Raw genomic sequence first — 12,971 nt, 5'->3', positions numbered from 1 at the left:
TCCTTTGGAGATTGGCAGCGGACGGAGCCTGCCGCAGATTCCTGTGCTGCAACAAGGTGGTCTGCCTGGCCCAGCCAGGAGAGCCTCTGGGTTGGCCCTTGAGTCAGAAGCAGCCGTGTCCTTTTCCATGTGACAAGATGACCTCGTTTTGCTTCTCAACCCGGCCATCAGCGCGAAGCCTTCTCCCATCCCTTCCTGGAAGCACTGACAAAATGGCTTGTACCTCTCATCATGGAAAATTGTGCGCGCTGCCTAGTAGAATTTCTGCCCCTCCCTCCCCCACCCAGTCATACCCAGCACCCTGGGTGAGTGGTGACCAAGAGGAAGACAGCAAAGGGCTGGCTGTCAGCTTACCAAGATCCACAGGCCCAGCTTCTACTCAAATCCATCTTGCTGGGCTCCAGTTCCCCAACCTACTTCCCACTGTACTGTATCTTTCAAGCAAGTGGACAGGAAAAAAGGCCCGGAAACTCCACCCAAGTGAACAAACAAACGAGCCACTTGAGATTCAGCACTTTGAGGAAGGGAAGAACCTTCCTGGTGACAGAAACTTGTAGCCATTGCCAGAGGGCAGCCGTATGGGACGGCCAGACCCCAGAGCACTGCCGGAGTCAGCTGGAGGCCTGCGCCCATTGGGAGAGTTCTTCTGTGGAGGAGGACAGGGAGCAGACAAGTCCTTCAGCTCCAGTTTGTCAGCGGCTTCCTCCTTGCTGCGTCGGGGAGACAGATTCAGCAGGCTCAGCACATCTCGCTTGGAGGCCTTCCCAGAAGAGCCCCGGAAGGTCCTCATGGGGCCCGAGGGGTGCTGGGGGGCATTTTGCCAGAACATCTTCAAGTTGTGAATGGCCTGTACCTTTCCATCAATGGCCGCCATCTTGAGCTTGTCTAGGGCAGGCGGGTTGGCAGGGCTAGAACGGGCCGAGCTGGCAGAGGAGTAGGAAAGGGCTGGGGAGGGAGTGCTGCCTGCTGGAGATCTATGCCCTGAACTCGGGGAGATGTTCTGAGGTGACCTGGATATGTGGGTGCTGTAGGGCGAGCTGGGGTACTTCATTCTGAAGATGGGCTGTTCTGCCACAGGCCCATAAGAGTCCAGGCTGGGGGCTGGCTGCCCTGCGCCTTCCTTGATGGATGTCTCAGAGGGAGAAGGGCTGTTGTTGCGAGAGCTGGATGTTGGCAGTGAGGAGCTCCTAATGAGGGGCTCAGGCCTCACTGGGGTAGGGGAAGGCTGACCTTTGATGCTGGAGCACAGCGGCCTGCTGAAAGCACTGGTCTCTGAGGACCGGAAGGAGGTGGCCCCGGAGGGTGAGGCAGCTCTGTCGTCCAGACTACTGCTTCTGCCCAGGTGGTTGGGGCAGCGATGGCTGCTGGCGTGCTGGAGGTGCTTCACGGCCAGGAGGTGGCTCTGGGTCTCCTCCAGGATCTTCTGGGCCAGCTCCTGGGGATCCAGTTTTGGGCCACTCCCCTCCTCTTGCGACCTGACGGTGCTGTCTGTTTCTGTACTGGAATGATCTGATTCACCCACGTCTGAACCCACCCGTCTCCCAACCTTCTGGAAAGGGGAGTTTGGGCTGGGAATCAGTGTTATTTTGACTGGGGAGTTTGGGGAACTGATGCTATGCTTGAAGCTGACAGAACCCTTGACTTCTCCGGTCTGGGCAGTCCGGGAGGGGCTGTGGTTGGTGGAAAATACCCCTTGGTTCTCCCGGTACCCTGCCAGAGGCTCACTGCTGACTATGGAGAATCCTTCGTACTCTTCTTCGTCTTTGCCGGGGCAAGCTCTGGTTTGTGCCGAGAAGTGGCTCTGTGGCAAGGAGCCCCTTTGTGGATAAATGGCCTTACATCTCTCAGAGTCTTGGTGCCCTCTGGAGCTGGCCCCCTCGGATGTGCCCTCGGGCTTGGAGGCAAAGCTAACGGAAGAGGCAATGGAGCTCAGGCTGTAGACTGAGATGGCATCAGAGGCCAGGCTGTCTGGACAGGTAGGAGAGAAGGGGGGATTGTGGCCACTGAGCGGCCCAGGATTGGAGATGGATTGGGCTGAGGCCAGTGATTCAAGTGAGGAGGAGCTGTCCAAGCTCAGCCGTTTGGGTAGCTCTGTGGAGTCTAAAGAAAGCAATGGGAGAGCAAATTTGTTCTAAAGCAGTACAATGGGGAAACGCAGGTTTGGGACCCTCCCTTCCACGAGAACTTTGCGCACCCTGGTGGAGAGTAGAGGGCCCATGAAAGTCAAGGTGTTCTTGGCTTTACACACACACTGCCCCCTCTCAGATGGCTCTTAACCAGAACCTCACCTTTTCTGAGATCTCCCCCTCCCTGTGGCAGTGGTAAGTGCATAATCTGCCCTTGGGCACCGAAGTATTGTTGCACAAGGCAGTGTTGGACTTCAGGGTTTAGACCGTGGTCTAGACAACAGATTTCCAGATACTGTCCGCAAAGCTTATCCCAGTACATTATTGTTGTACTGCTTGTGGAAACCAGAGGCCCAGCAACAGCCAAGGGACATGGCCAAACCGTTGAGAGGGTATCTGCCATCGTTCTGTCCTGGTGAATCTCCCCAGCCCAGTAACCTTGATGCCTTCAATGAGGCCAAGAGCTCTGAAAATAAGAAGCCGCTCTCCCCCAAGTCCTCCATGCCCCCTGCCTCCCCCAGAAGGACCCTCACCAAAAAGAGCCAACAGAGTCTGGAGTGCAAAATGCATGGTTCGGCGGCTGGCCTGTTTGCCCGTCTTCAGAATCACTTCCTCCTGCCCGACCTCGCACAGATCAAACCCTGCAAGCAGCACAGCACAGCACAGCCTGATGAGCCCCCGCACGTTTCTGAGATTTCTCCCCTCCACCCAGCCACATGGATGCTTCTGCCTGGCTCAAGCCCAGCGCAGGCTGTGGAGGGACCAGCCTTGCTCCCCACAGAATTCCCTCAGAGACATCTGCCTACCAAGAGCCGCCAGGAACTCGTGGCAGCCGGGCAGGCGCCAAAGTTGAACGCTAATGGAGACTTGAATTGGGGCCAGCGAGAAATCTTGCTCCTTCTCTCCAACCTGGAGCTGCACTAAAACCTGATGGAGCTGAGGAAGAGAAGGAGTCACCAGTCAGTTGGTCCCAGCCATTCTTCTGTCCCATCCTCCTCCCAAGGATTGGCCCAGGAAAATACCAGGAAAAAAGGGGAGCGCAAAAGCAAAATAGGGGTCACAGCAGACATCACAAGGAGGAAAGAAGGAAGCCCTGCCCCGCCCCACCCCCTGCAGCAGCAGCAGCCGCTGCTCAAGCAGGGAAGGGGGATAATCGCACCCTGCCCCCCTCTTCTTGTAGGACCAGGGAGTGGACTGAAGGGGGGATCCTGTACTCACCATTCCCACCATATTTTTAACAGCCTTTGGGGAGCAGAAAGGGCGGGCAGGCAGGCGGGAGGGAGGGTGGGTGGGTGGAGAGAGAGAGAGAGAGAGAGAACGTTTAGAGCTAGGCTGGGATGCAGGGCAGCAGCTCAGGGGTGCTTCTTTGCAGCAAGAGGGGGACAGCGAAGCATTTGCTCAGGCGCCACCCCTGGACCCGGGACCTTCAGAGGCACCCTGCCCCACTGCCACAAAGGCAGGCCGGTACTCACCCGGCTGATCAGCTGCTCTCCTGTTTCGGAGGCGGCGATGAGCTTGCAGAGGGCCTGCAGGGCAGCATTTGGTAAACCTGCCAAGGGGGAGGCAGAACTTGAAGGACTCGGTTGCTGCAGCCTAGGGTGCTATGGTTACCTTGAGGGGCCCAACGCTTCCCTGGCACTCACCAAGCAAGGACTGGATGGTGCTGCTGCACTGCTGCAGTCGGTCTCCGGGGTCTGCCGTGGGGAAGAAGACAGCTGCTGGAAGCCCACTGGCTGGAGGGTCCAGCCGGAAGCCCACCGCTGTCAGCAGTGCCTGCCAGCCGGGAATGCCGCCAACTTTATTCTCAACGCTCTGCTGAGAGGTGTACATGGAGTTGTGCTGCCCGCTGTGGATGCGCTGTAAGGACTTCTCCACCTAACAGAGAGGAGAGTGGGTGAGCTGCCCAGGCGCCCAAGCGGCACTTCCAGGGGACCCCGGCTCCCTTCGGTGGTGGAATGTAGGGTCCCTGGTGCCCACTGATCCTCCTCACCAGATGCAGCAGGACCCGCAAAGCATCCCGTGCTCGTTCCGGGTGCTGGAGGATGTCAGTCAAGGCTTGCCCAACCAGGGAAGAAGGGCTATTGAGTTTCACGTCGCTGCCGATCAGCACAAAGCCTGAGAGGGAGAAACGGGAGCCTTAGGCCACCCTGGTCTTGGGAAGCAGACAAAGGCTCAAGCAACAAGCTCTGCCCATTCATTTGGCTGTCCCTTGCCCCCTGGACAACTGTTTCTGATCATGTTGGCTGGGTCCCTGTATCACTCCCTGCGGCTGAGTCACCTCACAGCACAACAGTACAGCATTTTTAAGCACGTAGAGTTACAGAAGCGAGGTCATTGCCTTGTATGGCACCCGGCCTCCCTCCCGCTGACTCATAAGCCCCCAGCGGACAGCACAGTGGTTGCCTTCCCCTGGAGGACTGTGACCAGCTCTCCACAGGTTGTCCAAGACTTGCTGCCCCCTCCTTACCTGCCCAGTTAGAAGGATGGGAGAACGGCGTGCTGCTTTGCAGCCTCTTCATCGCCTCACCGAGGGCAGCGCTGGCCTTCAGCCCATTCAGCAGGGCAGAGTAGAATGTATGCACAAACATCTTGGATGCTACCACTGGGACTGGCCATAAGGAAACCAGGACGCAGAGGGCACCAGCAGCTAGGAAGGCCCGTGTCAGCCCAATCAAGCCATCTGCCGTGACCTTGCTGTTGGATTCTTGGTAGGAACCCAGGACCACCAGCTTGACCGGCAAGCGAAGCTCTAGGACATCAGCTGCTGTGAGCAAGAATTCCTGCAGCGGTGGGCAGTCTGAGATGCTCTCCACGTCGCTAGCATCATCCTGCACGCGCAAAGACTCTGGGATGGTGTAAGAGTTTCCAAAGGACCCCTTGCTGCTGGAGGTCATGCTTTCAGCATTGGGCGTCAGGACCAGGGCAGCCAGCTTCCAAGAGATGTGTGTAGCAAAATGCACACATTCAGCCTGCGCCAGCGCACTCATCACTGTCTCCTTGGTTGCTACACTGCCCACCAGGGGCTGGCAGCCAAGCAGCTCTGACACTGCATAGGCCTCCTCTTCAGCCGAGGGCATGGGCCCCCACAGCCACCGGTCCATCACGGAGGGCGGCAGCTTCGGGTTGCCAATGACAGCAGCTGTGGAGGAGTTGCTGCTGTAAGCTGAGGCATTTTTCTTGGTCTGGCCCTGGAAGAGAACCCTTGGCATCAGTCAAAGAGTGGCAAGATTGACAACTCTACCACTCCTATCCTTTTCTCCCAGCCACTGCTACGAGAATCCCAGATTTAGGAGGTCTGCTGGTGATGTACAGCCTCCCTCTGAAGATCTTACCTTCTGCCCCTTGGAAGGAAGCAATGTTTGTCCTGACCTCCTGTGCCTCTCCTGAGCTCTGGGCCCAGATTCATGGACACACCCTGTTTGGAAGCCCTGTCTTCCCAGGAGGGTAAGAAGCAGGTGCAGGCAGGCACAGCGACTAGGGAGCAGTCAGAGGATGGAGGAGCAAACAAAGGGTCCCTCCGGGAGCAGTGGCTGCTGGGGAGCCCAGCCTTGCTGAAGAAGCCTAGGAGGTCAGGGCAAGGAGGCATTCGGGGCCAAATTCAGCAAGGAGAAGCAGGCGGAGACAAAGGGAGCCTGGATCCAAATGGGGATACTCCTGGCTGTCACCACAAGGTCCCAAGGATGTGGGGGAAGTACCCTGGGAGAACAAGGCCCAGGCTGCGCACCTTCGCGGTGGCACTCAGGGCTTGGATGGAGGGCACGGCGATAAGGCTGAAGCGTTCGTACAGATACTCGTTGGATGAGCTGCCCTTGAGAAGAGCAAAGGGGATGAGGTACAGCTCTCCCTCCAGGACAAGGACTAGCTGCCGGTGACGCCCCACTGGGCCACTGGAGTGCATGAGACCCTGTGAAGGGAGAAAAAAGCATGGGAGAGCATGCCCTGTGCCTCTGTGATCAGGAAGAACCCTGGAGCTCCCCTGATATCTGGGGATCTTCCCCCACAACTACATCAGAGCTGCTGCTCCCTCCTCCGTGTCCTTGCTCCCCAGGGGCTCTGACTCTTCAAGTTGGTGCTGATCCCCAAAGCATCACCTTGCACTTCCTGTTGCCGTCACAGGGCTTCGCTCCCTGCGAGGTGAGCCAGGAATGGCAGGCAGATTAAAGCTGCCACACGTGCTGCGGTGACCCCAGAAGGCTGCCTCCTTTCCTCCGTCAGCCCAGGAGGGCACAGCCTTCCCCAGCGCGCTACAAATGGTTAGACTGGGGCCTGTTTGGGGAAGGGCTCGAGCAGTTTCAAGGCATGAGGAGGCCTCTACACGCGAATTGCTCCTTTCAGAGGGAGCCCTCCCTGCCTTCCCCCAAGTCCATGGACAGGAAACACAGGCCAGGTTGCTGCAGCTCTTCTTCCTCCTTAGCCCCAGTGGGGGCAGCTCCACGGAGGCTCTTCTGAGGCCTAGGGTTGCAGAAACCACCTGCCCATCTGGCTGCTCCCCATGGGAAAACCCCAAGCTCTGGCGGGGCCTTTTTCCCAAACAGACCCCAACTCACCCCTTCCAGGGGTCCAATCAGCATGTCATAGAGGGCACGGAGGGGTGGTTTGCTGGAGGAATCCGGCCATCGAGGTAGTGAGGATGTGAGGCCCTCCTCCTTTGGTGTGGAGGATGCGGGGCTGGTGAGGAGGCTGTTCGTGCTCTGGCAGCTCCTGTGGAGGCGAAGGGCACAAGATGGGGGAGGGAAGGCTGAGGAGGCTTGACCTTCCATCCTCCCCCACCGTGGAAAAGCTTGGCTTACCCTCCTACCAGCCTGGCTGAAGTCATGGACCAAGTGGTCCATTTTGAGGTACCTGCTGAGGGGAGGGCCGCCCAACCTCCATGGGTTATGGAGAGCACCTTGGGCAGCGCCTCCTTGTTGGGGCTTGCTTTATCTCCAGATGTCAGCCCCTACCTGTCCCCCCAACAAATAGGGGAAGGCAGCTGGTCTCCAGCTCTGACTCTGAAAAGAACGTGGGAAGTCCAAATGCAGCTGCTGAAGCCTGGAATGAAATCCATCTCCCTGCCCTCACCAGTGGGATCCATCAGATCCCAGCAGATTCATTCAGCTCACAATGTTGGCATCAGCTTTGCTGCAGGGAGTGAGTTGGCCCTCAGCACTGCCAACACCAAGGCCCTTTGGAGCATTCATGATTCTCCTGAGTCCAGTGGGAACAGAGGCTCCCCTGGACTTATCATCCCTCCCTTCCCTCTCCCCTGCTGCTGTTGGTCAGCTGACTTGCTCCAGTAACAACAATCTGGACATCCCAAAATGTCCCTCCTGATTAGGGAGGACCCAGAGCTGAGGACTCCCCAGATGCCCTTCCCATTGCTGGAGCCAGGCACCTTCCCTCTCCTCTGCAGGCATCAGGCTTTGCTCATCCTCCCCCGAAACGCTGGGGGAAGAGCCTCGGGGAAGACCAGAAGTTCCCCCAGGAGGCTGCTGCAATGCAAGGCTCGGGGGAGCCCACCATTTCCTTTATAGTCTTCCCCTCTCCCACTTACTGGTCCCACAGCGTCTGTGGCCCAAGACAGGTGGATCCACTACGTTTGACACACACGGATTTCTCCTGGCATCTCACCTGTTGAAGAGGTTGTTCCTGCTCACCATCCTCAGGAAGCCGGTGGGGTCATTGGAAGAGTTCAGCTTGTTACTCATCTCCTCAAAAGGCTGGTCCATAATGTCTCCTGCTTCACTCTCCGTCTCGCTGCTGGTACAGGCTCTGGGACGAAACAAAGGGAAGAGACATCGACAGAAGCCAGGGTGCCAGGCAGGACCCAACAACAGAGGGGGCCGTGTGGCATCCTGCCTCAGCAGATATTTCCCGATAAGCCAAGGATGGGCAAGGGAGTGGAGGGCACAAGCAGGTCATTGCCAAACTCTACCCTTCCCTGTTAAGGCTCCAAGAAGGCGACAGGGTGACTGCTCCCAAGAGCCTCATCTGGACCTTCCCTCCCAAGACAGTGGCACCCCGCTGGGACTGTGAGCAAGGAGCAATCAGCCATATGGGTCACCTTGCTGGTGCTCTGGGACAAAGCAGCTCTTGGACATCCTGCTGGAATCTTCATGTCCGAACAAGATGCTTTCTGGTCAGAATCTGCTTCTAGTCCATTTGGGGCCATTTCAGACTACAACTGTTCCCCCACTGCTGTTATTTTTGAGTGGCGCTTCAGAGATGGGCGTGGCTTGCGGAGCGGGGCAGCTGTGCCTGGAGCCTCAACCAGAATGGTGGAGATGACAGACCCACTCTCAACCCCAAGCGGGCAGGCTTAGTCAAGCAGACAGGCCCTTGGCGGAAGCATGCCAAACGTCAGCAGCAAGACTTTGGCTGCAGCGCCAATGAGAAGCATCAGGCTGAATAAACAGTATTGTTGGGGATGGGCTTTAATTCATCAACTGCCCCTAAATCTCACCTTCTGCCAAGAGGCCTGTGGACAGCATGTCCACCCCTGCTCAAGAGGCTCCCTTAGCCAGGGAAGCCCCCTTCCCGCTCACCAGCAGACCCAGCCCTAACTGCGGGGAGGGAAGGTGCTGTCCATCTGCAGCAGGAAGACCGCTCCCCTCCCAACCTGCAGGGAAAGGCACTCACCTCACATAATGGGGATCCACCCCCAGGGCTTCCCGCACACTGGAGCTGAGCTGCTCTAGGGCTGAGCCGGCAACTGTATGCAGGCCTGAGCTTCTGTCGTGCAAGTCCCCAGAGTTCCCAGCCAGGCCCTCCCCAAGGTAACATTCGTGGAACTTGAGGATCCCTAAAAGCACAGAGGAGATGGACTGCATGGAGTCCCGACAGTAGCAGACAGAATTGTGACTCTAGAGAAGCTCCCGGGGGCAGGAAAGGTTTCTTGGGCTTTGCTGGACAAAAATACTCAGAACGAAAGGTGGTCAAAGGCGCCCCCGCCCTGGGGGCACTGAGCTCCTCAGATTGAAGCAGCAGCAGACTCTTCTCAGCAACTGGGGGAGAGCCAGCACAGCCCACTCCCAGGCGTTTCCAAGGAGGAGCTGCACTCACAGCCGCCTACCTGCCCCAGGAGCCAAGAGCCAGCTGTACAGGTATCCTGCTGCCAGTGAGTAGTACAGGACCAGCCCCCGCTGGCCATTCACTGTCTCCAGGACCTGATCCACCATCACAGGGGAGTAAGGGTCAGAATCCTGCTGCCCAGTCTGACGCTCCACCAACAGGTCGGCAAAGGCCCTCGTCCGGCCTCTTTCGGCCACTGCCAACGCTTCATCATGATGGCCTGCGAAAGCACCCGCACGTTGCCTCCTCGAAGTGACATTCCAGGGTCAGAGGAAGGCAAGTAAGGGAAGTGGGGGCCCAGGAAGGAGGAAAGCTACGGATCAGCCACTTCTCGGGCACCAGCTGAATTGTCACATACGAGCGAGGTTGCCCAGAAGCTCACCCACAGCAGCCCAGAGAGCATCACCACCCTGATCCCAAAGGAGTCACATCATCCAAACCCCTGCCTTTTCCTTTCCTCCAGAACCTAACCCTTCTCTTACCCAAAGTAACCAGCACTCGTTGCAGGGCCTGATAGGAAGACGTCTGCAGGTCAAATAGTGAGAGCTTATAGTCGACGCTAAGCCGTGCTTCGTGCCGGATGGTCTCAAAGAGGGCTGAGGCCCGGTAGAGCTGTGAGAAGAAGCGGGGGTGGGGGTGGGGGGAGACTTTAGCCAGCCTCTGCTGCTTAGCCAAGGGAAAGCTTGTTAGCAGCTAAGGTGGGTGGTGTAGAGGACATCCCTGCTGGCACCCACTGCCCACCTGATGCTGCGCCTCTTCCAAGTTCCCACTCGCCCAAAGCGAAAGGCCCAAGCCGTGTCGGATTCTGGCTTCATCCTCCCTGCGCCCAAGCTGCTCAGCCAGCCTCAATCCTGCAGGAGGAAGGAGGGAAGGACCTGAGACACCCACCAGCCTCTCGGGCAAGGCCTTTCTCAAAGCAGCACTGTGCTCTTCTACAAACACCAACGGATTCCCTTCCTTTCTTCGCACTTCTCTGCCAACCTCCCCCACCAGTTGGCCTAATTTGGAGCATCCCATCATGATGGAGAAGGTTTCATAATGGTCTGGCTTTGTTCCCCCCAGTCCTTGCAAGGCTGATCAAGGGAGAGTTGAAGCCACACTCCCTTTCTGAGCTTTGAAATGCATTGTTCCTGAGCTGCGTTTCCAAGGCAAGTCTCTGTCCCCAGGAGAGGCATAGCGTGGGAACTGCCACCTACAGCTGAGGTCCTGCATACTCACCAGGGCTTTGGGCACTGAGTCTGTCCTGGTTGCAAGCCTCACTCCACTACTCACCTTCCTGCAAGTACATCACTGCCTGGGAATAGTTCTGCAAGGCGTGGTGTGTCCTGCCCAAGCTGCTGTAGGAGGCAGTTTTGGCCACCAGGTCGTTCATCTGGGCTGCGATGCTAAGGTGCTGCTCCTGGTAGACCACAGCTCTCTCATAAGTGCCTAATGACTCATAGGTCAGACCCAGGTTTCCATATGCCCGACCTTGACAAGCCGGATTGTTGGTTTCCTCTGCAATCTGGAGGTCCATCTGGTGGTACTGGAGTGCTGTGTCATATTCTGCCATCTGCTGGTAGACACTGCCCAAGCCACATGCGGCACTCCCTTCCAGGGCCTGATCCTTCATCTCCCGTGCAATGCCCAACTGACGCTCAAGGCAGGAGATGGCCTGTTCGAAGTTGCCCAGCTGGCTGTGTAGAGTGCCCAGTTCTCCATAAGCCTGGGCTTTATCAAAGGCTTCTCCAAGCTCATGGGCTACCACAAGCCTCTTTTCGAAGCAAACCAGGGCCTGCTGCAAGCTTCCCATTGCCCTATAGGAGACAATGCCGGGATTAGCCTTTTTCTCCTCTCCACCCAAGCCCTCTCTGAGCAAGCCACCCATCCTAGCATTAGCTGTTCATTCAGCATGCCTAGGGCAGCAGCCAATCCTAACAACGGGGCACAGCGAGATTGATGGGCTCTGCCAATGTCACCTCCCTCCCCAAAGAAATGCTTATACACGCTCCTGTCTTCTCCACCCAGCAATGAGCTTTCTGCAGGCCACTTCCTTCACCCTTCCTCTGCCCCCAGCGTGTTCATGAGAACCCCTCCCCTCACCTGTGCCCATTGCCTAGGCCTCGGTAGGCCTTCACCTGGTCCTGCATCCGGCTAAGGCTCTGGGCCACAGACAGGTACTGTTCATAGTATTTGACGGCTTCCTCGTAGTCACTCAGTGCTTCGTAGCAGTCGCCCAAGTTCCCAAAGGCCCGGCCTCTGTCCAACACAGCCTCACTCCCACTCAGCTGCTGCAAAGTGGCCAGTTGTTGTTCGAAGTAGCCAATGGCCTCCTCGGTGGCGTTCATGTTCATCTTGGTGATACCCATGTTGCCATAGACCTGGGCTTCAATGCCAGGGTCCTTCAGTTTCTGGCTCACCTCCAGCTGCTCCTCGTAGCCCTTGAACGCCATTGTGTACTTGCCTAAGGCCATGTAGACTGCAGCCAGGTGTCCATGTGCCTGGCATTCACCCAGCGTCTCACCCAACTCTTGATATACCTCCAGTTCCTGCGTATGGTAGCCCAGTGCCTTGTCGTACTTTTGCAACAGACGGTAGGCTGAGCCCAGGGCCGCGTAGGCACTCGCCTCCAGCTTCCTGTCTGCAACCTGATGGGCGAGGCTCAGCTGCTGCTCGTAGAACCTGACGGCACCGCCCACGTCTTTCTTGCAGACTGCAATGTCACCCAGGTTGCCCAGGGCCCGGAACGTGGCCTGGGGGTTGTTGAGAGACTGAGCGAGGGACAGGAGGTACTTCTGGCACTCCTCTGCCTTACCAAAGTTGTCCAGGGCTTTGAAGGCCAGACCCAGGTTGCAGTACGCCTTGGCTTGGCTGAGCTTGTCATGCAAGTCCTTGGCGAGGGCCAGGTCTTGCTCGTAGTACTTCACGGCATCCTCATAATTGCCCAGGCAGTACTGGGCGTAGCCAAGGTTGTGACAGATTTTGCCTTCGTTCTCCATGTCCTGCAGCTCTGGGGACAGCTGCAAGTATCGCTCATAGTAAGGGGCTGCTTGGGCAAACTCACCCCGGGAGCAGTGGAAGTTTCCCAGGTTGCCCAGAGCTCGGGCCTCACTCTGGATGTCCCGCAGCTCTCGGGCGATGTTCAGGTGGTTTTGGTAGTGCTGAAGGGCCCGATCGTGGGCACCCAGAGCTTGATAAGCTACTGCCAGGTTGCCGTGGGTAGAGGCCTGAGAGGCCCGATCGTTCACCTCCATGGAGATCTGCAGCTCCTGACGGTGATATTTGACAGCATGGTCAAACATACCCAGGGCGTTGTAGGCATTGCCCATATTGCCATAGGCCCTCCCCTGGGCTGCGTAGTCGTTCAGCTCCTGTGCAATGGAGAGGTGCCCCTTGTGCAGCTTCAGGGCCATCTCATAGTCCCCCTTCATCTGGTGGATGATCCCTGCAAGGAAACAGCAAATGGCTCGCTCTGCTCTGAAGGCTGCCCCTCCTGGCCACGTTCAGGCCAGCAGGTAGCCAGAAAGGAGGACTCCACCAGCACAAGGGGAAATGACACGGCCCAGATGGGCATCTCCTGCACCCTCTGGGCAGGATCCAGTATAATCCTGACGACTGGTTGCCCTACAAGGTCCTGCATGCTTCTTGCTGGCTAGGAGAGGGTCAGCCAGCAGAAAAAGGACAGCCGCCCTTTCCTCTCTGGGCCAAGAGGGAGGTCAAGAGAAGTTTGGCCTCTGCAGATAACAGATCTACTGCAGCTTGGCTTCCATTCCAACTATTTAGGTGCATTGGTGACCCTTCTGAAGGACGCCATCA

The 12,971-nt window shown here is 57.4% G+C and overlaps 1 protein-coding gene across 7 annotated transcripts in view; it reads right to left on the bottom strand.

Annotated features, from left to right (window-relative positions):
• Positions 1-102: 102 nt before the first annotated feature.
• TTC28 (tetratricopeptide repeat domain 28) overlaps positions 103-12,971 on the bottom strand; it is a 49,891-nt gene continuing 37,022 nt past the window's right edge. For 6 of the 7 annotated variants that reach the window (XM_088135004.1, XM_088135007.1, XM_088135008.1 and 3 more), the window contains 17 exons: positions 11,259-12,600; positions 10,449-10,972; positions 9,918-10,027; positions 9,659-9,788; positions 9,178-9,396; positions 8,745-8,907; positions 7,737-7,877; positions 6,674-6,827; positions 5,851-6,030; positions 4,594-5,314; positions 4,117-4,241; positions 3,770-4,001; positions 3,599-3,675; positions 3,345-3,368; positions 2,933-3,062; positions 2,660-2,767; positions 103-2,100 (listed from right to left, as the gene is read on the bottom strand). In XM_088135004.1, coding sequence (XP_087991130.1) covers positions 509-2,100; positions 2,660-2,767; positions 2,933-3,062; positions 3,345-3,368; positions 3,599-3,675; positions 3,770-4,001; positions 4,117-4,241; positions 4,594-5,314; positions 5,851-6,030; positions 6,674-6,827; positions 7,737-7,877; positions 8,745-8,907; positions 9,178-9,396; positions 9,659-9,788; positions 9,918-10,027; positions 10,449-10,972; positions 11,259-12,600 — 5,972 coding nt within the window. In that variant the 3' untranslated portion in view covers positions 103-508. The remainder of the gene's footprint in view (positions 2,101-2,659; positions 2,768-2,932; positions 3,063-3,344; positions 3,369-3,598; positions 3,676-3,769; positions 4,002-4,116; positions 4,242-4,593; positions 5,315-5,850; positions 6,031-6,673; positions 6,828-7,736; positions 7,878-8,744; positions 8,908-9,177; positions 9,397-9,658; positions 9,789-9,917; positions 10,028-10,448; positions 10,973-11,258; positions 12,601-12,971) is intronic. The other variant, XM_088135005.1, reaches the window with a different exon arrangement.

This window comes from Python bivittatus, unplaced genomic scaffold, assembly GCF_059951505.1.
Source record: "Python bivittatus isolate LINGU-HERP-01145 unplaced genomic scaffold, Pbiv_v1 ctg000100_np1212, whole genome shotgun sequence".
Lineage (NCBI taxonomy): Eukaryota > Metazoa > Chordata > Lepidosauria > Squamata > Pythonidae > Python > Python bivittatus.
Note: the sequence above shows the minus strand (reverse complement) of the source record. Positions and strands in the feature narration are given on the sequence as shown.